This window comes from Borostomias antarcticus, assembly GCF_949987555.1.
Source record: "Borostomias antarcticus genome assembly, chromosome: 11".
NCBI lineage: Eukaryota > Metazoa > Chordata > Actinopteri > Stomiiformes > Stomiidae > Borostomias > Borostomias antarcticus.
The window spans coordinates 14704298-14729140 of record NC_140244.1 but is presented as its reverse complement, the minus strand read 5'-3'; the positions used below and the strand labels follow the sequence as shown (position 1 = coordinate 14729140).

Below are 24843 nucleotides of genomic sequence, written 5' to 3'. Positions count from 1 at the left end.
GGAGAGAAGAGAAGAGAGTAGAAGAGGAGAGAGGAGAGGAGAGAGGAGAAGAGAAGAGAGGTATCAGATGGTTCAGAGATGTTAGAGAGGACCAGCAGAGAGCTGTGTTCAGGAGGACAAGCAGAGAGCTGTGTTCAGGATGCAGCCATGGAACAGCATGAGCAGTAACATCCTCAAACGCTCCTCAAATACACCCGTCCAAAAATAAAGGCGGGCAGGGGAGCAGCTGTTGAGTTTCTTAATCAAGCCGATATAATCTGTTAGGAAAACATTCAGGAATGAAACATGGAGCAGCGCAGCTTTGACAGGCGCACACAGAGGGTGTGTGTGTGTGTGTGGGTGCGTGTGTGTGAGCATGACTGATATATTTGTGTCAGAGAATGTAACACGCGTGCGTTTTGAATGTGTGCGTGTGTGTGGCTGCGTTTGCGTTCTTTGTTCACAGGAATAGTGGTTGTGTTTAAGTCCACGGCTACTGACCTCAGATCAGCTGAGTGGAAGGAACCAGAGTGATTTGGGTGAGAGGGGAAACAGAGTGTTCAGCCAGCACACATCAGTCCTCATCACTCCTCTAGGAACGTGTCTAATAATGCATGTGTGTGTGTGTATGTGTGTGTGTGTGTGTGTGTGTGTGTGTGTGTGTGTGTGTGTGTGTATGAGTGTGAGTGTGTGTGTGTGTGTGTGTGTGTGTGTGTGTGTGTGTGTGTGTGTGTGTGTGTGTGTGATCTGCTCCGTCCTACCTGGAGGATTCATTATTAATGTAGGGCTCTATTCATCACCCCCAGACAAGGCCCGCGATCACACACACACACACACACACACACACACACACACACACACACACACACACACAGCCGAGAAGAGCTCATTCTTCAACACACACACTCACACACACACACACACATACACACACACACACACACACACTAACACATTAATACAACATAAATACTACATGAATGACACAAAGCCCTCCCTGGCGCTGGCACAGTGGTGGTCCATCGCGCTGTATTGTCTCTTGAATGATGCAGTTATACCAACTTGAACTGAGCTGTCTGGCGTACTGAACACACTCAGGCCTGGTAACACACGTACTGAACACACTCAGGCCTGGTAACACACGTACTGAACACACTCAGGCCTGGGTCACACGCGTACTGAACACACTCAGGCCTGGTCACACGCGTACTGAACACACTCAGGCCTGGTCACACGCGTACTGAACACACTCAGGCCTGGTCACACGCGTACTGAACACACTCAGGCCTGTGTTACACGGCGCCGTTTCAACAATCAGAACGAGTGCAATCTGCTCCGCCTGCTGCCGGACAGGCACATGGTCAGCATGATCATGGAGCTTGTCCGAAACCGCAGCTTCACCCTCACCACCGGTAGCGGACAGCAAAGCAGGTTGTGACGCCTTAAGAACGGCGTCCCCCAGGGATCTGTCCTGCCCCCCTCCTTTATAACATCTACACCTACGACCTGCCAATCACAGTCTCCAGGAAGAATGCCTACGCCATGGATGTATTAATATAACTGGATACAGCCACTCCATTCACTGACCGCTATCAACAATGAAGCCCTATTGAACCGCGCCATCTTGGCAAATTTGTAGTCATTTGACTATTTCCGGTGACTTTTGTACTTGCGCAGTTATGCTTTTCTGTCCTACGCGCATCCACGAAAAAGTTCACGTTTATGTGAAATGTAGATGCACGTTCCTGGCTCTCCCTGCTTTGATTTAGCAATGAAAACCGCATATTAACCTGTTTTTGTCAAATATATCCATTGGAGAAATTATTTTTTCATCCAGGCATGTTAGTTTTAACAGGTTAATTATAGCTGAACATGTTTTGTTTGCTAGTAGATGGTATTCATTCCGTTCGCGATAACGTTATTGCAGCCAGGCTAAATTCCTCCAGGGAGCCAGTGACAGGCGAGTTGAAAAGCTTCACTCCCCGCCAGCAGGAGCTTTGGCCGCTGCTACCGCATCTCGGATAACCTGCTGAGTTCGTGGCTGCTATTTCACATTCGCCCTTGATCAATCCCAATACCGATCCATGGTAATAATGAATCAATCGTTCAGATCGGCAGTGCTGCATGTATGTTACAACATCATTGTTAGCTTTATTAACATAACCATAGCCTACATTTATCTCTCTAACGTTAGGCTATCCATCTTACACCAGTCGGCCATTCGATAGCTAGAAGCAGTCAACGCCAACGTTGACTGAAAACACCCAAACTCAGTGTATCGTTTCATCTTTATACCTACACATCAACCCCTTTCCATTGTATGTGAATAAATTCCTGTTATCCTAATTTTTAAACTGGAGTGATCATTTGACAGCAATTATTAGCCTTTTCCAAGATTGGACAGAAATGGGATATTTTAGAATCTAAAATATCCCATTTCTGTCCATTCCTGGAAAAGGCTAATAATTGCTGTCAAATGATCACTCCAGTTTATCACCGTATCCCACTACCATTTCAACTATGCACAGGATGTTGTATTGTGGTCATTTTCATTAAAAAATGATTAGCCGATCAGTTTGTTTTATGTAAGCCCTTTTTGAGCGGTGTGCTTTGACTACTCTCCTTTTTTGTGGTCATTTTCATGAACACATTTGATTAAACAGTCAATGGTATTAAAAGACTACATCTCCGCCTATGAGCGGCTAAAGATTCCCCAGGCAGAGCTGGTTGATGCTGCTAGGGAAAGGGATGTCTGGGGCTCCCTGCTGGAACTGCTGCCTCCGCGACCCGACCCCGGATAAGCGGATGACGATGGATGGTATTAAAAGACTTTAGCCGGGACCCTGTTGTTGTTAGAATTAATAGGCTACCTTTATTTGTGGTACTTGAACTTGTGTCTGCGTTGCTGGCTTGCCATCATGGATGTATTAATAGCTTATAGCTTGCCATACTCACCAACCTTCGGACCTCAGAAATAGGGAGCATTTCCAAACCGAATTGCGGGGGGGGGGGGGGGGGGTGGCATTAAAAGCATTACAAATTAGACATTAAAAGCATTAAAAATAAATGTGAAACATTATATATATATATATGTATGGAGCAATTGTTTTTAATGTCTGACTTTTGTCTGTCCTGTTCAGTAAATGTGCATCTGTCCTAATTTTCTGTAGCCTATCTACTACACAACCTAGTTCTTATGAATCTCCCGTGGAAGTCGGTTGAGATGTGAACTGGTCTCCTAAAAATGGCTTGAGCTGTGAGGATAAGAGGAGGGACACTGTTTCTTTTATTACATTTCAATAATAGAATATGACACACAAAACACAAACCACATGAAACATAAAATCCAAAAACATACAAAGGCCCATCTTGGTTTAAAGCCCACTCACCAACGTCAAGGTGCAAGCCTATCGAGTGGGAACACGAGACCAATCATGTCCTGCTCATCCAGTGCGGGGGAAACGACCTTGGCTATGACCTGAGTGTGGACCTCGTCGGTGTAATGAAGCAGGACCTGCAGGACCTCCACGAGCGGTTTCCGTTGATGAAGATCTCCATCTCCCTCATCAACGAGAGACACAAGTGGAGGATTCCTGTCAAGCCGGCGAGCCTCAACAAAGCTCGGAAATTTGTGAACAATGTGATGGTCACATTTATTAGGGAACTAGGCGGCAACAGTGTTGAGCATCCTCAAATAAATGACATGACAACTCCGATTTATTTGAGACTGATGGATGTCATTTATCCACTTTGGGAAATTACCTTTTTTTTAAGAAACATCTTGCGGTCTCTTGAAGCAACAATCCGGAGTGGGTGAAGTTGCTTTGGCCTACACCTCCTCTGGATTGCAACTTCAACTGACAAAGCATTATTTCTTAATAAGAACACCTCAAATAAATCAGTGTGTTATTTTTATGTGATGATGAACATACTGCTGTTGCTCTTTTTTTGTTAGTTTAGTATACATAGGCTAAGTATTTTTTTTGTACCAAGACATATTTTTTGCCATCACATTGTTCATTAATATCACTGTTCTTCCTCATCCCCTTCCCACCCCCTCCTCCTCTCCCTCTTCTCATCCTCCCCAGCCAAACCACTCAGTGGGTCTGTTCTGTGCTCTCATTTTACATCTTGTGGATGTAGCTGTCCCAGTGTTTGACCCACATGTGCTCCATGGCTCGTAATGTGCTCCATGACCATGCGTCCCCACATTATTGTTTTTTTTAATTATATTTTTATTATCTCTTTTTTATTATTATAAATAAATACTTTAAAACTACAACTGAAGCTGTCTGTGCAAATTACAGTAGGCTAGGTATTTAACTATTACATTATTACAGTTGCTAAAGGCACATATTGCAGTGTTTCCAAACAAATTTTGTTAAACTATTAGAGACTTGGAACTAACAACTAGGCCTACTTGAAGACTTTCACAGTTTCAGACTGCTGTAACCATTAAAGTTTGGAGTAGGCTGCATAAGCTTACACTTAACACTGCACACACAAAACGCTCAAAAAGGGCTTAATACATACAGTACAACAAACTGATCGGCTAATCATTTTTTAATGAAAATGACCACAAGACAACATCCTGTGCATAGTTGAAATGGTAGTGGGATACGGTGATAAACTGGAGTGATCATTTGACAGCAATTATTAGCCTTTTCCAGGAATGGACAGAAATGGGATATTTAAGAATAACAGGAATTTATTCACATACAATGGAAAGGGGTTGATGTGTAGGCATAAAGATGAAACGATACACGTTTGTTTGGGTGTTTTCAGTCAACGTTGGCGTTGACCTCTTCTAGCTATCGAATGGCCGACTGGTGTAAGATGGATAGCCTAACGTTAGAGAGATAAATGTAGGCTATGGTTATGTTAATAAAGCTAACAGTGATGTTGTAACATGCATGCAGCACTGCCGATCTGAACGATTGATTCATTATTACCATGGATCGGTATTGGGATTGATCAAGGGCATAAACGTGAACTTTTTCATGGACGCGCGTAGGACAGAAAAGCACAACTGTGCAAGTACAAAAGTCACCGGAAATAGCCAAATGACTACAAATCTAGCCAAGATGGCGCGGTTCAATAGGCCTTCACTTTAGATTTCGAATCCTGAGGGCTTGGCCTATGCAGACGACCTTGCGCTGGTGTACTCAGCTGGAGACTGGCAGGCTGTGGAGGAGACCTTGCACCAGGACATGCAGACACTAGCGGCATACCTCCAGAAATGGAGATTGAAGCTCAGTGAGGAAAAGACGGTGTCGGTGGCCTTCCACCTTAACAACAAGGAAGCCAAACGTGAGCTCCGAGTGCACATCGATGGAACACTCCTGCCATGCAGCGCCGAACCTCGGCGTGACATTGGACAGGTCGCTCACGTTCCGCCGACACCTCGAGCCACTGTGCAAGAAGTTAACAGCTCATGTGGCGTTGATGAGGCGACTGGTCCGATCAGACTGGGGCGCCGGCGCAAAAAACACTGCATACGGCAGCCCTAGCCCTGGTCTACTCAACCAGTGAATACTGCGCACCGGTCTGGTGTCGCAGCGCTCACACCCGCCTCATTGACCAGCCTATCAACGAAGCCTTGCGCATCGTGACGTGATGCCTGCATCCCACTCCTGTGGACAACCTTCCCATCCTCACAGGCATCCAGCCCGCTGCCCTCCGCCACACAGGAACCACAGCACGTCTTGCCTGCCGGGCCGTGGAGCCCAACCACCTGCTCCATGACAGGCTCACTGCAACAGCGGAGCCTCCCTGGCATCTCAGGTCCAGACACCCTTTTGTGCCGCCGCACGGGATCTCCTGCAGCAATGCAGAGATCTTAACATCAGTGAGGCAGGATGGGCGGACCACACCTGGCGTGCGGAGTGGGAGGAAACACCTCCAGACTCCGCCGCCGGTTCTTCCCCTCCCGGGATGGACTTACCCAGACCAGCGTGGGTGAGGCTTAATTGTCTCCAGACCGGCGTCGGACGCTTCCGCTCATCGATGCACAGATGGGGCTTGGCTTCCTGTGTGGCGTGCGAGTGTGGCGCCGAGGAACAAACCGCAGACCACGTCATCCAGGACTGTCTGATATACCGGACACCCAACGGAATGCGTGGCCTGACGGTTTTGGATGACGAAACGGTGACATGGCTCCTGGAGGTGTGCCCGGATATATAGCGTAGTAAAAGGATAGCCCCTCGGCCCCGAGCCTGGGGAGGAGAGGACACAACACCTAACCCGCACGACGAAGAAGTCATCAGTCTTAACACAAATCATATAATTAGGAAACGCCTATAGCCTATTTTTGTCTAACAAGGTTTATTGCTCGACTCTTGGACAAGAGTAGTCTATTTCGACTAAGCAATCACATTGAATCCTACAATTACATAATGGACTTTAACATGATGTTGTGTTCTAATTTAACTGTACAACAGCCGAACGTCCTTCATCGTTATCAAAACAAGATCACCTTCGCCTGTTTACATGAGGGCAGAGTCACCAGATCACCTTCGCCTGTTTACATGAGGGCAGAATCACCAGATCACCTTCGCCTGTTTACATGAGGGCAGAATCACCAGATCACCTTTGCCTGTTTACATGAGGGCAGAATCCAGGAACATGAGAACAGGAACACCCCTCGCGGCGTTCTCAAAACTTCACAGGTTTTCAGGACGCCGTGGTGGTGTGACTGACTAACGGAACCGTGGTGGTGTGACTGACTAACGGAACCGTGGTGGTGTGACTGACTAACGGAACCGTGGTGGTGTGACTGACTAACGGAACCGTGGTGGTGTGACTGATTAACAGGAACCGTGGTGGTGTGACTGCGAGGTGCAAACGGGAACCGGAAGTCTCGTAAACTGGGTAGAAACGGCGCCGTGTGACCCGGGCCTCAGAGAGGAGAGTTATCATGGCCAGGTCACACACACACACACACACACACACACACACACACTGCGGAGAGAGAGTTATCATGTAGAGGTCAGAGGTCAGGTTAGCGGTACTCACCTTCCAGCTCCTCCTTCTCATAGTGGATGTTGAGGACCGAGCTGGTCCCTCCCTGGTCAACCACCACCTCCTCATCTGGTCTCTACAGGACACACACACACACATACACACACACAAGCACGCACGCACACACACACACAAGAATCATTTATAGGCTACACTGCAACAGTCAAAGCATTTCAATACAGTAAACAAACATAGCCTGGTCACACTACTGTAAACAGTCACTTGCAGGCACATACACACACGCCTAACGAAGAGCTATGCTTCGGCCTGCTGCCTTCTAGAATCACAGGGTCATTATGTCCAGATAAAGGTCATTACGAGGTCGTTAGGAGACCAGGAGCCAGACTTGGTCGGCACTGAGAGGTCAGATAAACGATTCTATCAAAGATAGATATCAAAGCCATGACACCTGAGATGGGACAGAGAGAGGGGGGGGGCAAGAGAGAGAGAGAGAGGGAGATAGATAGATAGATAGATAGATAGATAGATAGATAGATAGATAGATAGATAGATAGATAGATAGATAGATAGATAGATAGATAGATAGATAGATAGATAGAGAGAGAGAGAGAGAGAGAGAGAGAGAGAGAGATAGAGGTAGAGGTAGAGTGGGGGAGGGGGATAGAGAGGGAGAGAGAGAGAGGGAGAGAGAGAGAGAGAGAGAGAGAGAGAGGATAGAGAGAGAAAGATAGAGAGAAGGCAGACTAACCTCAGGTGGTCTAGCTAGAGGTTTTAGACACAGGGCCTGAGACACTCACTCTTACAGGGTATCAGTGTTCAGAGGGGAGAGACAGGTCAGAGGGGAGAGACAGGCCAGAGGGGAGAGACAGGCCAGAGGGTGAGAGACAGGCCAGAGGGCGAGAGACAGGCCAGAGGGGAGAGACAGGCCAGAGGGCGAGAGGCAGGGGAGAGGGGAGAGACAGGCCAGAGGGGAGAGACAGGCCAGAGGGCGAGAGGCAGGGGAGAGGGGAAAGACAGGCCAGAGGGCGAGAGACAGGCCAGAGGGTGAGAGACAGGCCAGAGGGCGAGAGACAGGCCAGAGGGGAGAGACAGGCCAGAGGGCGAGAGGCAGGGGAGAGGGGAGAGACAGGCCAGAGGGGAGAGACCGGCCAGAGGGGAGAGACAGGCCAGAGGGCGAGAGGCAGGGGAGAGGGGAAAGACAGGCCAGAGGGGAGAGGCAGGCCAGAGGGGAGAGGCAGGCCAGAGGGGAGAGACAGGCCAGAGGGGAGAGGCAGGGGAGAGGGGAGAGACAGGACAGAGGGGAGAGACAGGCCAGAGGGCGAGAGGCAGGGGAGAGGGGAAAGACAGGCCAGAGGGGAGAGGCAGGCCAGAGGGGAGAGGCAGGCCAGAGGGGAGAGACAGGCCAGAGGGGAGAGGCAGGCCAGAGGGCGAGAGGCAGGCTTCACCATCCAGAGGAAAATCAATGAGAGCATCACTAAAGTGGCGCTTCTCTGGGATAACAGATGATGGGAGATGGCCAGAGAGCCAGGGTTTCCCTCACGAGCTTCTACAGATCAGACGCGCTTCCCAGAGCCATGGTAGCGACGCATCAAAGCTCCATCCTGAACTCTCCCTGTAGCTGACGCGCTGTTCCCCAGAGCCTTCTGACCTGAGGGATACCTTCCTTAAGGGATGCTTTCTTAAGGGCGGTCTGAACCCATCGTAAACTGTCCCTTAGCGATGCGCTCTGTTCATCCTGTCATAGTTTTAATCTGATTAGGGCAAAATTAGACTTTTCAAAAGGAGAGTTGCAATATACTGTAGTGCACATGTCTACCCTACGTGCGCAAATAACATCATTAGTCTATCAACTTTATGAAAATTAATGGTGAACAATATTTTTGTAATATATTTTGTCATGCATTTCACCTTTCTATTCTTATCGTGAAGGTAGACAAATAAAATACAGGGACCATAATATCAATCTAGTCTGGGAAAAACAACAACAAAATATTCTTATGTAACAGAGCAATTTGATGACATGGCTTTTCTGTCTGTCTGTACCTCACCACTATAGGAAGATACCCACAGATATTGGGAGAATTGATTAATCTAATGAGGCCTGCTGGACCCATTGTAGGGTGGACACAGGTGTAATGAATTACATTAATTAAGGTCCCCTTCTGTTTAGTGTGTCGCAGCCAACTCCTGGGCTGCGTTCCGAATCACATACTACCCTACTATATAGTATGCCAAAACAGGATGTAGTATGTCCCAATACATAGTATGCCACATGCAGTATGGCAAAAAAAAATAGGATGTCGTACTACATCCGGTCGTATTTTGCAGTATGCAAGCCTGACCCACAATCCTGTGCGCAGCGGAAATGTGCGTCACATGTGCGAGTCGCGACAGCTGTAGACGAATGTTGCGTTATGGACAGCGATGGATGTGGGCAAATTTCAAGGCGCAATGTTATGACAAGGTATGTCCCGATTGGATGCCTACTGCTTGCAAAGTACGTACTTTCTAAGGGCAGCTGTAGTAGGTACTGGTAGTAAGAAGTAGAAGTATGCGATTGGGAACGCAGCCCTGCTTCATGTTTACATCATGGCTGCATTTCAACGCATCCTTGTGTTGAACCAAAGGAAGACACTGCAACACCGTCTGCATAGCCATTTGGTTCATGTTCATCATTTCATCAGGAGCAACTTCAGTTCTCTGGATGTCCTCTGGGACAGGGCCATCCTCTCCAAATATCGTCTGAGAACAAAACCAGTCACCCATTTATCTATCATCATCATCATCATCATTAGCTATCATCATCATCATCATTATCATATTTTTTCCTGGCCTTTCAAAAAGTCCCACTAGGCTTATATGTCCCGATTCATGGTCTTTCCATTTTAAATTTCATAGGCTACAATGTATGAATTGGAACTATCACAAGGTCTCACCATGACTCTTAAGTAGATAAGCAGGTGAGCTTTAGTAGGCATAGCTTCATTTTTGGTAATATTATATTGAGGTAAAATGATTATGGCAACACTTGTTATATTCAAACGTCATTTATTTGACTTTGCGGCATCAATTAATTAATTTCCAGCACTGTGCCCAGGGACAGCTCCACCTAACGATGTATCTGACCAGCTCGTCTAACGATGTATCTGACCAGCTCGTCTAACGATTTATCTGACCAGCTCATCTAACGATGTACCTTAAGGCGCTAAGAGATAGTCTGGGAAACACTCGTAAGGAAAACAGCTCCTTCACTAAGGGATACCTTAGAAACCTCAGAGAGCGCTAAGCTACATCGAACCTCGCAAGCCCAGCCCAGCCTTATAAATGCTTTGCTCTGCAGTGTGTGTGTGTGTGTGTGTGTGTGTGTGTGTGTGTGTGTGTGTGAGAGAGAGAGACAGAGAGAAAGAATGAGAGTGACAGGAAGAGAGAGTGAAAGAGAAAGGGGAAGAGAGAGATGGAGAGGAAGAGAGAGATTCCATATTTGTTTCATTAATGCTTTGGCAATTCAAATGTTTTTGTCATGCCGAAAAAGCAATATTAGATTAAAATTGAGAGGAAAAGAAACAGAGAGTGAGAAAGAGAGAGAGAGAGGGAGAGAGAGAGGGAGAGAGAGACGGGGAGAGATAGAGAGAGAGGGAGAGAGAGAGAGAGAGAGGGAGAGAGAGAGAAAGAGAGAGAGAGAGAGAAAAAGAGAGAGAGAGAGAAAGAGAGAGCGAGAGAGAGAGAGAGAGAGAGAGAGAGAGAGAGAACCGGTTAAGGGATCTGGTTGGTAGGCGCTTATGTATCTCCTAGGATGACAGGTAGGCTGGGGGTGATGTGGGTGTTCTGCTCGGCCCGTGGGAACCTGTCTCCCTCGATCTCTCTCTCTCTCTCCCTCTTTCTCACTCTCTCCCTTTCTCTCACTATCTTATCCCTTCATCCTACCTCCCCACACATTAACATATGAAGTCAGTTTCACATTACACCTATTCATTCCACCACAATTCTTAATGAGAGCCATGTTCCATGGTTTAAGCCTACAGTATAATGCTTTAAAGAGCTGATATGTTATATCATGTATTGAAATACACATAGGTAGGTAGGTAGGTAGGTAGGTAGGTAGGTGGGTAGGAAGGTAGGTAGGTACTAAGTAGGTAAGTAGGTGGGTAGTTAAGTAGGTGGGTAGGTAGGTAGGTACTAGGTAGGTGGGTAGGTAGGTACTAGGTAGGTGGGTAGGTAGGTAGGTAGGTAGGTGGGTAGGTAGGTACTAGGTAGGTAGGTAGATACTAGGTAGGTGGGTAGGTAGGTAGGTAGGTGGGTAGGTAGGTACTAGGTAGGTAGGTAGATACTAGGTAGGTGGGTAGGTAGGTGGGTAGGTAGGTAGGTAGGTACTAGGTAGGTGGGTAGGTAGGTAGGTAGGTACTAGGTAGGTAGGTAGATACTAGGTAGGTGGGTAGGTAGGTGGGTAGGTAGGTAGGTAGGTAGATACTAGGTAGGTGGGTAGGTAGGTAGGTAGGTACTAGGTAGGTAGGTAGGTACTAGGTAGGTGGGTAGGTAGGTAGATAGGTGGGTAGGTAGGTAGGTAGGTACTAGGTAGGTAGGTAGATACTAGGTAGGTGGGTAGGTAGGTAGGTACTAGGTAGGTGGGTAGGTAGTTGGTAGGTACTAGGTAGGTGGGTAGGTAGGTAGGTAGGTACTTGGTAGGTAGGTAGGTACTAGGTAGGTGGGTAGGTAGGTAGATAGGTGGGTAGGTAGGTAGGTAGGTGATCTTCGACAGTGTGACAGTTCGAAGAGTGATCTCCAACAGTGCCTTTAAGTTCGAGCAACAGGTCAGCTCAGTGGTCAGGAACAGCTTTTCCTACCTGAGAACCCTAGCTAAAACCGAGGCCTTCCTGTCCCAGAGCGATCTAGAGAGAGTGATCCACGCCTTCGTTACGTCACGGCTGGATTACTGCAACACCTTATATACCGGCATTGATCAGTCGCTGCTCCGCCGCCTACAGCTGGTCCAGAATGCAGCTGCCCGACTCACTAGCACCAAAGCGTGAGCACATCATCCCGGTCCTCGCCTCACTCCACTGGATCCCCATTCACTACCGCATAGATTTTAAACTCCTGCTCACCGTCTACAAATCACAGACTCTGGAATAGCCTCCCCCCCCCCCCTCCCCCCACATTAGAGCAGCCCAGACTCTGGAATAGCCTCCCCTCCACATTAGAGCAGCACAGACTCTGGAATAGCCTCACCCCCCCCCCCCCCACATTAGAGCAGCCCAGACTCTGGAATAGCCTCACCCCCCCCCCCCCCACATTAGAGCAGCCCAGACTCTGGAATAGCCCCCCCCCCACATTAGAGCAGCCCAGACTCTGGAATAGCCTCCCCCCACATTAGAGCAGCCCAGACTCTGGAATAGCCTCACCCCACATTAGAGCAGCCCAGACTCTGGAATAGCCTCCCCCCCCCCCTCCCCCCACATTAGAGCAGCACAGACTCTGGAATAGCCTCACCCCCCCCCCCCCCCCCACATTAGAGCAGCCCAGACTCTGGAATAGCCCCCCCCCCCACATTAGAGCAGCCCAGACTCTGGAATAGCCTCCCCCCACATTAGAGCAGCCCAGACTCTGGAATAGCCTCACCCCACATTAGAGCAGCCCAGACTCTGGAATAGTCTCCCCCCACATTAGAGAAGCCCAGACTCTGGAATAGCCTCACCCCCCCCCCCCCCCACATTAGAGCAGCCCAGACTCTGGAATAGCCCCCCCCCCCACATTAGAGCAGCCCAGACTCTGGAATAGTCCCCCCCCCCCCCCCCCCACATTAGAGCAGCCCAGACTCTGGAATAGCCCCCCCCCACACACACATTAGATCAGCCCAGACTCTGGAATAGTCTCCCCCCCACATTAGAGCAGCACAGACTCTGGAATAGTCTCCCCCCCACATTAGAGAAGCCCAGACTCTGGAATAGCCTCACCCCCCCCCCCCCCCCCCCCCACATTAGAGCAGCCAAGACTCTGGAATAGCCCCCCCCCCCACATTAGAGCAGCCCAGACTCTGGAATAGCCCCCCCCCCCACATTAGAGCAGCCCCCAGACTCTGGAATAGCCTCCCCCCCACATTAGAGAAGCCCAGACTCTGGAATAGTCTCCCCCCCACATTAGAGCAGCCCAGACTCTCGTAGCATTCAAGTCCCTCCTCAAAACCCATCTCTTCTCCTTTGCCTTTGATTAGTCTCTGCCTGCCCCCTGGTAACACAATTGTTGCCATTTTAGTTCCCTTTATTTTATTTTGTAATTTGCCGCACTTTTTATTTTTATTTAATTTCGCTGTCTGTGTCTTTGTACTTATCTGTATTTGCACTATTTTTATGCTTTTGTATTTATATCGTTCGCTCTTGCTTTTATCTGTACAGCACTTTGGTTCAGCCACAGCTGTTTGTAAACATGCTATATAAATAAAATTGACTTGACTTGACTTGACTTGGTACTGGGTCGGTAGGAAGGTGGGTAGGTAGGTAGGTAGATAGGTAGGTACTAGGAAGGTAGGTAGGGAGGTAGGTAGGTAGGTAGGTAGGTAGGTAGGTAGGTAGGTAGGTACTAGGAAGGTAAGTAGGTAGGTAGGTAGGTAGATAGGTAGGTACTAGGAAGGTAGGTAGGTACAGTAGGTTGGAAGGTAAGTACTGTAGGTAGGTACGTAGGAAGGTAGGTAGCTAGCTTGGTAAGTAGGAAGCTAGTAGCAGTGAGTAGCACACTCACACACTCGGGTTTAAATAAAGATCTCATGAATATGGATGCTTCCTCCTACTCCACATGCAGACACGTGTGAGAATGTGTCCTTGTTCAACTGTGTGAATATGTGTTCAGTGTGTGTGCAGTATGAGAGGGGGGTGGGTTGTCTTTGTGTGTGTGTCTGTGTGTGTGTGTGTGTGTGTGTGTCTGTGTGTGTGTGTGTGTGTGTGTGTGTGTGTGTGTGTGTGTGTGTGCGTGCGTGTGTGTTATGCAGGGTGCGTATGGATACTGCAATGAGTGAGTGCCAAGAAGAACTGGCCTTGTGAGACCATCCTGATTTCGCAAAGAACTGAGAAGAATTGCTAGAATTTGCTTGGGCCAATCAGGGTCCTTTGATGAGGAACTACTGGCAGCTACAGACATGGTTTAGGTCTGATGATGGCGAGAAGCGACTGTTCGTTCCATAACAACAATGGCGGATTCTAAAAGCGGAAGTCGCAATGGATAATTTACATAGAAATGCCTTTTCATGTTGATACATTGATTTTTATCCGTTTTGGGATTGTAATAAAACAAAACCTTGGTTTTCATAATCAGTATTTATTATTATTACACTGCTGGTGGCTTGTGTCTCAAGATACTGTCCTTCTACTCAGTCACTGCTCTCCTACACACCTGCTACCCAAGGCCATTGGTCCAAGAGTGCAGAAGGTATGTTTTCATTTTTCAGATTCAGACTGGAAAAATATAATTTTGAAGCATAGAAACAAGAGATGGTTTTGTGTCAATAGCAGTTGCTATGGTGACACGTTCTAATTAGCCTACTGGTCATCAGCTGCACCGAGACTTGGACCAATCTGGCGCCGCTGGTGTGCGTGTGTGTCTGTGTGTGATGACCCAGTCCTGTGATTATTGGAGGATCCCATGTCAATACTGGTGACCTTGGCCATGCACAGAGCGTGTTAAACAAGACAAACACTCACATGCGGACACACACACACATTCTGCTCAACTAGACAATAAGATAATAACATCTTCTACTGTCTGTCTGTATCATGATGATCTTGAGAACCGGGCCCCCTATGAAGTTGACATTCAGTAGATGTATTGCTCAGGACCCATGGCAGTTCAGTGTTGAGTGTTGTAATATTTGACCTGTGATTTATTTATTTTTATTTAGCCTTTATTTGACCAGATAGACCCATTGAGACGCATGGTCTCTTTTACAAGGGTGACCTGGCCAAGAAGGCACCAGTCAATCATAAAAACACTGTAAACATACGAGGTTCATCATTCATACAAGAACAAACATCAGAGTTAGAAAAATATCAGTGTTAGCAGATCAGGCCTATTGAAACAATACAATTATACAGTTACATGTATAAAGTCAAACATAAATGACTTAAACTTAGACTTAAATAATAACAAAATGCAAACTGTCTCAACACTATTCCATTCCATATATCACACACCCTTCTTCTCTCACTGTACTCAACAGGCGCAGGAAAATTTCAGCAAAAGTTATAACAGACAAGGTTGGAGAGAAACAACACTGACAGCAGCCCAGAAACTATAGAGTATGTTAGTTTTTCTAATGGAAGACCGGATGACAATTCCCTCAGCCAGAGGTTGATGGAAGGGCATGAGACACTTTCCCAATGTAAGGCAGGCAGACATTTGCATGAATGAAGCATAAATCAACCATTTTAACGTCATGTCTTCTTAGGGACAGGGGATCAGGATAAAGGCCCAAAATGCAGAGCTTGGGACAGAGAGGGATGTTTCTAGAAGTAATGGAGGATAGCAATCCAAGAATTTCCTTCCAAAATGTTTGCATCACCTCACATTCCCAAATACAATGGAATAAAGTTCCCTTATGAGTTTGGCATTTAATACAGATGTATGGTATATTTGGGTTGAATTTATTTAGTTTTGCTGTGGTCAGATAACTTCTCATTATCCAATTGAATTAAATCATTTTGAGTATTGTATTTATTGTAAAATCTTGAGCCTTAGTACAAATCTGAAACCATTCACAATCCATGATTTCATCATGCAAATCTTCCCCCCATGCTGCTCTCCTGGAGTCATTGGAAGTGGATGAAATGTGTTATATAGAGAGAAGAGATCTGGCCCCTATCAGATGATAGAGTGGGTCGTTCAATGATCGAAGGGTCAGTGGTTCAAATCCCAGCTCTGACTGTCCACATGTCGAAGTGTCCTTGAGCAAGACACCTAACCCCAAATTGCTCCCAATGAGCAGGTTAGTACCATGCATGGCAGCTACCACTACTGGTGTGTGAATGGGTGAATGAGAGGCCATTGTAAAGCGCTTTGAGTGCCGCTGAGGTGGAAAAGCGCTATATAAGTGCAGTCCATTTACCATTTACCTATCATGTTGACGATGGATTGAAAAGTGTTCTCAAGTTGTTAGAGGGGGATCGTGTAATGAATGGTTCTGTTTTGAGTTGACAAAGCTATGCAACTGTAGGAATTTTAAGAAGGGCTTTTAGCAATTTAATCCTGAACTAGAACTAGCACAGGCCTCTGCCCATGAATGTATTTTGTTGGTGTAACAGAGTTGAAATGGTTAAACTCACTCCTCAGTATAAATATCGCCCACTTGCACCATTGAAGAGTAAGCTTTTCAGTGGCGTAACTGGTAGTGGTGTTTTTGACAGGTGGTCATGTGTGAACACAGATCAGAGGACCTGGGTGTAATGTCAGAGTGGGCAAGTTGCAGGAGGAAGCGATACTGATGACTGACTGAGAGACCATAACAGGAGTAACGTGTTCCTGTCAGGAGAGACCAGAACAGGAGTAACGTGTTCCTGTCAGAAGAGACCAGAACAGGAGTAACGTGTTCCTGTCAGAAGAGACCAGAACAGGAGTAATGTGTTCCTGTCAGGAGAGACCAGAACGGGAGTAACGTGCTCTCGCTTACGTGTTCCTGTCAGGAGAGACCAGAACAGGAGTAATGTGCTCTCTCTTACGTGTTCCTGTCAGGAGAGACCAGAACAGGAGTTATGTGCTCTCACTTACGTGTTCCTGTCAGGAGAGACCAGAACAGGAGTAATGTGCTCTCTCTTACGTGTTCCTGTCAGTAGAGACCAGAACAGGAGTAATGTGCTCTCTCTTACGTGTTCCTGTCAGGAGAGACCAGAACGGGAGTAATGTGCACTCACTTACGTGTTCCTGTCAGGAGAGACCAGAACGGGAGTAATGTGCACTCACTTACGTGTTCAGGAGAGAGCAGCAGCTTCTTGTACAAGCTGTAAGTGTGCCAGTGAGGCCTGGTTGACACCAGCATACAGGGCATTGCAGTAGTCAAGTCGAGTAGATATAAAAGCATGAATATCACTCAAAACCCTTAAAAGAAAGAAAGGGCTTGACCTTAGACAGTTGTCTCAGGTGGTAAAATATGTTTTTACTACAGTTTATCTGTTATAGCTTCAACCCGGCATCAATTTTCACACCCAGGTTGGTTACTATGGTTTTGACAGACGAGTCAAGGGGGTGCAGGGGGATAGTACCAGGACCACTGGGTCCAAACACAATGACCTCAGTTTTACTCTCATTGAGGTTTAAGAAATCAAAGCATGTGCAGTTGTTGAATGTGTACATGAATTAGGGCTGGGATAAATGATTATTTTGGTAATCGACCAATCTAACAATTATTTTTTCAATTAGTCACGATTAGTCATTTGTTCCGGTCATGCCTTGAATCTCTGCTTTCTCTTCTGGCCTCTAGCTAGAGTATTCCTTCAATAATTCACTTAATTGGTTCTTATCTACAATCTACACCCTCCATGAATTATGTTTTTAACTTGTAACCATTAAATGCAATATAAATTATCCCTTTTTACTATTTTCAGTCATGATATTTGATATTTATCATGATATTTATTGAAGCCTAATCATTTATTGTGCACTGAGATAACCTGTGCTACAATCTGCTTTTGTTTACTTGGACTAAAAATAGGGAAAGATACAAACAGAAAAATGTATTAAATATCTCAGGTATACTAGAGTATTCCTTCTATAATTCACTGTGCTGCACTGTACACTCCTACGATTACTTATCATACAGTAGAGCATCTACCTACATATGTTCAGCTTAGGTACATATTTAGTTATATAAAAACGACCACAAATCATCACTATGAATTATGTGAAGTGTCGCCCTGTAAATATTGCATAGCGATGCCTCGTCATTGTATGAGAATTCCATATTACTGTACCAACATTACTCTACATAGGAGTTGGTGGAATGGGAGTTAACACAGCCCCCCTCCAGGATTGTAGGAAGTCACAGCGCTATCGTCAAAATTAGCAACCCAGTATAAAACCAACACAACGGCGCTAGATTTGAAAACCGGAATTGTTTAGAGGACACTTTGAGCTACAAAGTAAGCTAAATTGTTATCACCAAACGTTGTCTGGTTGTATACGTTTACAGTTTTTGTGAGGTTGTCGCCTCAGAGTGGGTGTTAACGTTGCCCCTTCCTAGCGTTCTCTAGGAGGCACCACAAGACGTTTGTTTTGCAAGTTTTATCATAGGCTACACTTCACTAATGTAGCCTACATGGCTGTCTCCCGGCATTCAAACCAGAGTTGACTTTCAAGGGGTGTAACTAGTCTGTATGATATCTGTCTAAATAAAATGAATAATACACCAGACCAGACCATAATAATACACAGCTAAAAGGCCTATGTATGTATGTGTGACGTTACGATACGTTAGCTAGTTAGCTACCTGTCTATGCTGCTGTAACGTTACTCTCTGCAGCTGGCTTGGAATGGACACTCAGCTGCAGAGCTACTGAGACATATAACAACGTAGCCTTCTACCTGCAGCCTGTAGTACAGGGCATAAACTAAGCTAGAAAGATAAAGAGGCATATAACCGTACTCCGAAGAAATAGACCCTGTACTGTTCAAGTGCTCCCGCATTGTTGTGGTGCTGATATCCAACTGGTTTTTACATAGTTTGCATCACACCGTCTCTTGTTTTCACTGAAGTACTCCCACACGTTTGATACCTTAGGTCGCACCTTTTTCTCCACGTCTTTGTAGTATATTTTTATACTGTATTACATTGTCCAGGAATTTACATCCAAACACCTTAAACCTTTGTCCTGGTAATTCATCACCTTCCCCCAAGTCCCCTGCAAACCCCAGTTTCAGTCTAATGTAAAACACCAACTCTCCCCCCTTTGTAATTGTAAACACACTCTGCATAGCTCTTCCTCATCTCTTTGTTTAAGTCAGAAGGGCCCCACCTTAGTCTTCCTCGTCCTGATTCAGACCTTTGTTTTCTTTGTTTATCACATGTCTTTACTCTTGGCCACGCCTGCCATTCATGTACAATGCAGTAGCCAATCACATCCTCAAAGCGCCGTACCTGTGGTTTGCTTGAATATAAGACTGGGCAGGACAAGCTTTGAATTCACTTCTCTGACTAACCACCCTTGCTGTGTTTCTCAGGAAGTCCTTGCGCTCGTAATGTTTTCCACAATAAACCAGACTCAACCTTTTGAACGTATCTTGGTAAATCTTTTGACTAGACAAGTCTAAAATACTATCACAGTTTGGCGAACGGGAATGGGAGCACTGCCTGCGTTTGCTTCGGGATTCCAGTGGATAGGACTGATCGGCAGACGTGTCGGTCCATAGTGGGCGTTGGAAAATCAATTTTCTCTCTTGCGCTAGAGCGCACGGAGAGATTATTTCCTCAGTTCTTCCACTGGATTCTTGAAGCTCACAGGTACGTTTAAACGAACCCTCTTATGGGTTGAGTTGTATTTGCCTTGATTTGGTTCAGCTTGTTGGTCTGGATTGTTTGAAAACAGAAAACCCCAGCGTGGGTATTTAGTAAGTAACTATCTAAGGAGATGTGAACAGCAATAGATTTTATATCGTATTGTCCTTCGACTTCGTCCTTGTTTAGGCTACCGGGGTTCTCTTCAGAAGAGGTGTAATTTTGGTTTTGGGACTCGCTCCCTTACAGTTGATGTAGACTACAGTTTAGATTGTTTGTCGGCTCGGCTGTAGTTAAGAAGTGAGAGTGCACTTCTAGGATAACGTTTTGGGTTGCTTTAGTTCGATGTTCCAGAATTAGCACAGAAGGGAACCTGTTGAAGTTCGCAGATAGTGCGATTTCCACAGGGTTGAAGTTCGCAGATAGTGCGATTTCCACAGGGTTGAAGTTCGCAGATAGTGCGATTTCCACAGGGTTGAAGTTCGCAGATAGTGCGATTTCCACAGGGTTGAAGTTCGCAGATAGTGCGATTCCCACAGGGTTGAAGTTCGCAGTGAGTGCGATTTCCAAATGGGTTGAAGTTCGCAGTGAGTGCGATTACCAGCTAATCTCCGGAGTGTCTGTTTTTGTCGTGTGTGTCTTTGTTTGTCTAAGCGCTATTTTTCGCCGGCTCAGTGGGATTTTTGAGTGCAATTTTGAGCTTCGGCTCTTGCTTTGTGAGCCTCGGCTCTTGATTGTATGTTTGTTACGCGCGCCATGGATCCAGGTAAGAAGTATTGTAAGTATTTTTGTACACTTTTTAGACTGTTAAAATTCTGCTAGATTCCAGTAGGCTAGCTGGTTGCCTAGGAGACGCAGGAAAACACTGTCCCGGTGATCCGCCATTGAGCCAGAGGAGTGAGCCAGAAGAGAACAAAGCACTTCGCTGACTGGGTGAGTACTAAGCGAATTTAATGCGTCTTAATGTTTGTTTCTTCTAAATTGTATTCTTTCCCGCCGTGAGTTAACTATAAGGTTTCCTTTCGTTGCTGTTTTGGGGTTTTTAGGCTGCGTCGTGATTATTTGGGATTTGTTTCTTTAAATTTCCCCGCGCACAACCAAAGACCACATCCGGGTCATACATGCAACATTTTGGGATCACCACTAGGTGTCCCTGTAACACTTGTTATTAAGATATGCTAGAGGATGTAAAGAATTCTACTGCAAACGTCTAGCCTGATGTGATTGTTGCACTGAAGCATATTTCTGCAAGCGTTTGTGGCAGATTTCGTTATGTGCTAAAGCATTTTCGATTTCTTACATCCACATCTGACATTTTAGTGTTAAATTCTAAGATTCGGGCTCAGCTAGAGGGTTAGGGGAAAAGCCTGTTAATTCTCTAGACTGGTCTGTTTTTAAGATTTGGGAGAGTAGCACGAGTTTTTTTTTAGGTCAGGAAGGAAAGATAAGGAGATTCAGCAAACAGTCTCTCCACCATTTCCCCAGCAGAATAACTCTGATTTAAAATTAGATTCCCCCCTCGACTTGTTGCGCCATTAGCCACGCCCCTTCTCTCTACGAGTTAAGCCACCCCTTTCTACGAGGTATTTTGTCCGAACAGGTCCGGAAGGAAGAGCCTCCGATTTTGGGGTCGAGCGCCACCTGCTGGAGTTCCCTTGAACAACCCATAAGGGAGTTTTTAAACTAGCCAAGATAGAGAGTTTTATTTTTTTAAGGTAAATAAACAGGATAAAATAGATGTGGAGCGAACTCAAAAGTCTGACAGGGTTTTGAATAGGTGTTTGATTCAGGAGTTTGTTTCAATAGTCAATGAATGGCCATAAGCTGTTCGTTTTATGCATTTCTACTGTATGAATTTCATTCATATAATGATGTGTTTTTTGAGGAGTTGGGATTAGGCCTTCCCCTCTGCTATTGAACCCAGTCTGTGTTTGAGTTTTATTTTTCAGGTGCTATGGACCCTGGGGGGCAGATCTTTGAAAAGCCTGGATCATGCTTTCCTGGGGACTGCTTGGGACCTGCTGTTTGTCTGTTTAACTGTTGTTTGTTTTGTCTCTCTTTCTGATATGTAGCTTAAGACATAAGGGGTTGTGCATAATAGTGGGGGGAATAGATAAGGGTTGCCAGTGTCTCAATCTGAATGCAGCATCTCATAACCCAATTATATTTTTTAAATGGTTATGTTAAATATCTCATGTTTATAGTTTGAGGCACATTCATCGGGCCTGAGTGTTTTTTCTGAGTGGTTTTTTACAGACAACTGTCGTTCCGGGAGTGATGGGTGAATGCCGAACCAGGAGGCGGGCACAGGACCGGAGGTGCAGATGGAAGTTACCGGCCTGTTTCCCTACAGATGGGCGATCTGGGGTTCGTGAGATACAAGGCCAACGCCATGTCACCAACTCACTGTGAGCGACAGATAAGTATGAAACAGAGAAGAGACCATTTTGTCCGAGGCAGTGCCCAAATACTCTGTCCTCAAATGCAGAAGAGGGAGGGTTTAGATATACATTTTTTTTTAGCTATACAAATGAAGCTTTGATGGAGTTTTTTGATTAGTTAATTGTAAATGAAGCCAGTTCATTTTAGTGTCATTTTCTTTGACCCATATCTATTTTTATCCTGACTTCAGGAAATTTTTGCTTTCACCCTTAGGGGGTGTTGTTTTGTTGAGACGAGAATATGGTTATTTTATTTTCATAAAATCGCAAGAGAACTGCTAGAGCCAAATCCAATTGCCTTGATCATGACTGGGGACTGGGCGTGTTGAAGTCATTCTAACACTGCCCTTGATGTCACTATAGGCTACTGCAGACTGGCTCTAAATGACACTTGAACAGTCACCCTGTTTAAGTTTCCTGACTGAATAACAACATTTTTTCCCCAAAGCAGGAGCTTGCGCTTAACCATGTTTCTGAGAATCTCCAACAGATTTTGAATAACCGTTCCTGACCAAAGAGGGGAACAGGGGGAACAGGGAGACCAGACCAGAGGACTCTCCTTTTGCTCTTCTGTTTTGTCTCTGTTTGTCTCTCTCATCTGTGGATCCACAGACGGAGCACTTCATCAGCCTGTACTGGGGGAGCGGGAGCGCCGAGGTGAGCCCTCCAGCAGCACGACCCGGGCCGGCCCTACGTGGAGCAGTACAGGTATGGACCGGGTTCAGTTCAAGAGCCTGTACGTGCTGCTGGCGCCCTGGCTGTGTGGTGTCCCACCGCACCTTCACCCTGCTGAACCAGGACAGGGACTCCCTCCTCACCCTCCGAGAGCTCGCTACAAAAGCTGCAGCTGTCTCTGCTTCCTCCCCTGTGCTTTCTATACTCTCTGTACCATCCACAGACCCTGACAAGATTCCTCCACTGTCCCTGGCAGACATTTCTGACCTACAAGCATCTGCTCCACCTGCGGAGAAAAAGAAATGAAGGAATAAGTGCACACTTCCACCACCAAACTAACCTGTATCTAGGGCCTAATGACAAAACCTGTACTACCTCGTTCATGTTTTCATTATGCTTTCAAACTAGCCCACGGGCCAGATCATGTTTCAAAAAACAGGGGTGACGGAGGATGTTAACAGGTATTGGTATGCACCAGGTTTCACGGTTTTTGAGGAACAAAACTGTGCCAAATGCATCATATGCATGCAAACCATGTTGGAAAAGGGAGAAAAATGGAACTGTCAGCACATCCTCGGCCAAGTGGGCCATGAGAACATGTTATGATGGATTTTATTGAACTCTCTCCATGCCAGGGGTACAAATATTGCCTGGTATTAACTGATGTTTTCTCCAAATGGACTGAGGTATTTCCTTGCAGGCATGCCTCAGCGTTGTCAGTGGCAAAGAGTCTCCTGAGAGAGATCATTCCAAGATGGGGCCTGCCAACCAAACTCTCTTCAGATCGAGGGAGCCATTTTGTAAATAGTGTCATTCAGGAAATCTGAAATAGCCTACAGATTGACCTTAGAACGCATTGTAGCTATCATCCAGCAAGTGCTGGAATAGTGGAGAGAGCTAATCAAACTCTGAAAGTAAAGCTCACCAAGCTGATGGCAGAGACAGGTCTGTCATGGATGAAAGTTCTACCTCTGGCACTCATGTATATGAGAGGGAGACCGCACCAGACCACAGGGCTGGCTCCACATGAAGTCCTTACTGGTCGACCTATGAAAATGACTAACACACCGTTTCCCCAAAATAAGATTAGTCTCATGTCATGTGAAGATGATATGATACAATATTGTCTTGCACTGAATAACATTCTAAAAAATGTCTTCAACAGAGTGAGGACCGCCATTTCCTGAGGCTAAGGAGGGGTTCCTGCATCACATCTCTCCTGGGAATTGGTTCCTGCATCACATCTCTCCTGGGGATTGGTTCCTGCATCACATCTCTCCTGGGGATTGGGTCCTGGTCCACGACCACAGACGAAGGAGCTGGAACTCGCCGAGGTGGCTCGGGCCGTACCAGGTTCTACTCATCACGCAGACAGCGATCTGAGAGGACTTCGTGGACCCATGCAAGCCATTGCCGACGGGTCCAAGCAGCAGAGGACGGTCCACCAGGGGATCGCAAACACCAGGAGATCAGAATGCAGCTGAACCAGAGGGCTCAGAGGCCAAAACCATGGGCCATCACACTGTCCTCTCCTCTGACAAGGAATCGGAGGAAAAATGACCTTGCTGGTCACCTCCTCACAAGATGCACCACACACGCACACACACCTGCACACACTAACATTGAACATAACTGATTTCAAGCAACGCAACATTGAAGTTGCGATCTAGAAGAGAAGACGCCTTGCATTCCCCAGATGACATTCTCCTCTGATGAGCAATCGGACTGCACCTCTAATCGCACACACTGGAACCTACATTAAACATTCAGAGACGCACACATGGAATCTATGTTCCATAGGACATCACATGCGATTATTCACAAGAGTGAATGAACTTTAAAATAATCTGAAAAATATCATATTTGTTTACAAGAGTTACAATGGTTGAAACATGAGTTGATAAATAAGTTTGGGTTTTTCCTCTAAATTGACCAAGAGGTTTTTTGCCCCTCTTACACTGGTAACCATTTTATCTTTTTTGCCTTGTAAAATCAAGTTTTTTGGTGAATGGTTGTCCACTCTTAGACTATAAATAGTATATAATCATGTCATCTTTTTTATCTTGTTTCCTGTCAAATTTCTGAAACAAGGGGTTTTGGTGCGTGATTTTGCACGTGGAAAGAAAATAATAATAAAAAAAAAGATTTTTTTTTTTTTTGCTCCACCTAGTGGAGAGATTATTTCCTTTCCACATGTATAGCATAGCTGACTGTTTACACTGTGTTTGGATTTTATATTTTATTTTTGTGTGCCTGTTCAGGCACAAATGAGGGATTGTCCAGGAATTTACATCCAAACAC

At 46.0% G+C, this 24843-nt stretch overlaps 1 protein-coding gene across 1 annotated transcript in view; it reads right to left on the bottom strand.

The window, feature by feature from the left end:
• slc4a8 (solute carrier family 4 member 8) overlaps positions 1–24843 on the bottom strand; it is a gene marked incomplete at both ends in the record, with an annotated part of 105980 nt that overhangs the window by 39969 nt on the left and 41168 nt on the right. Inside the window, one exon of the mRNA XM_084446090.1 lies at positions 6994–7075. Coding sequence (XP_084302216.1) covers positions 6994–7075 — 82 coding nt within the window. The remainder of the gene's footprint in view (positions 1–6993; positions 7076–24843) is intronic.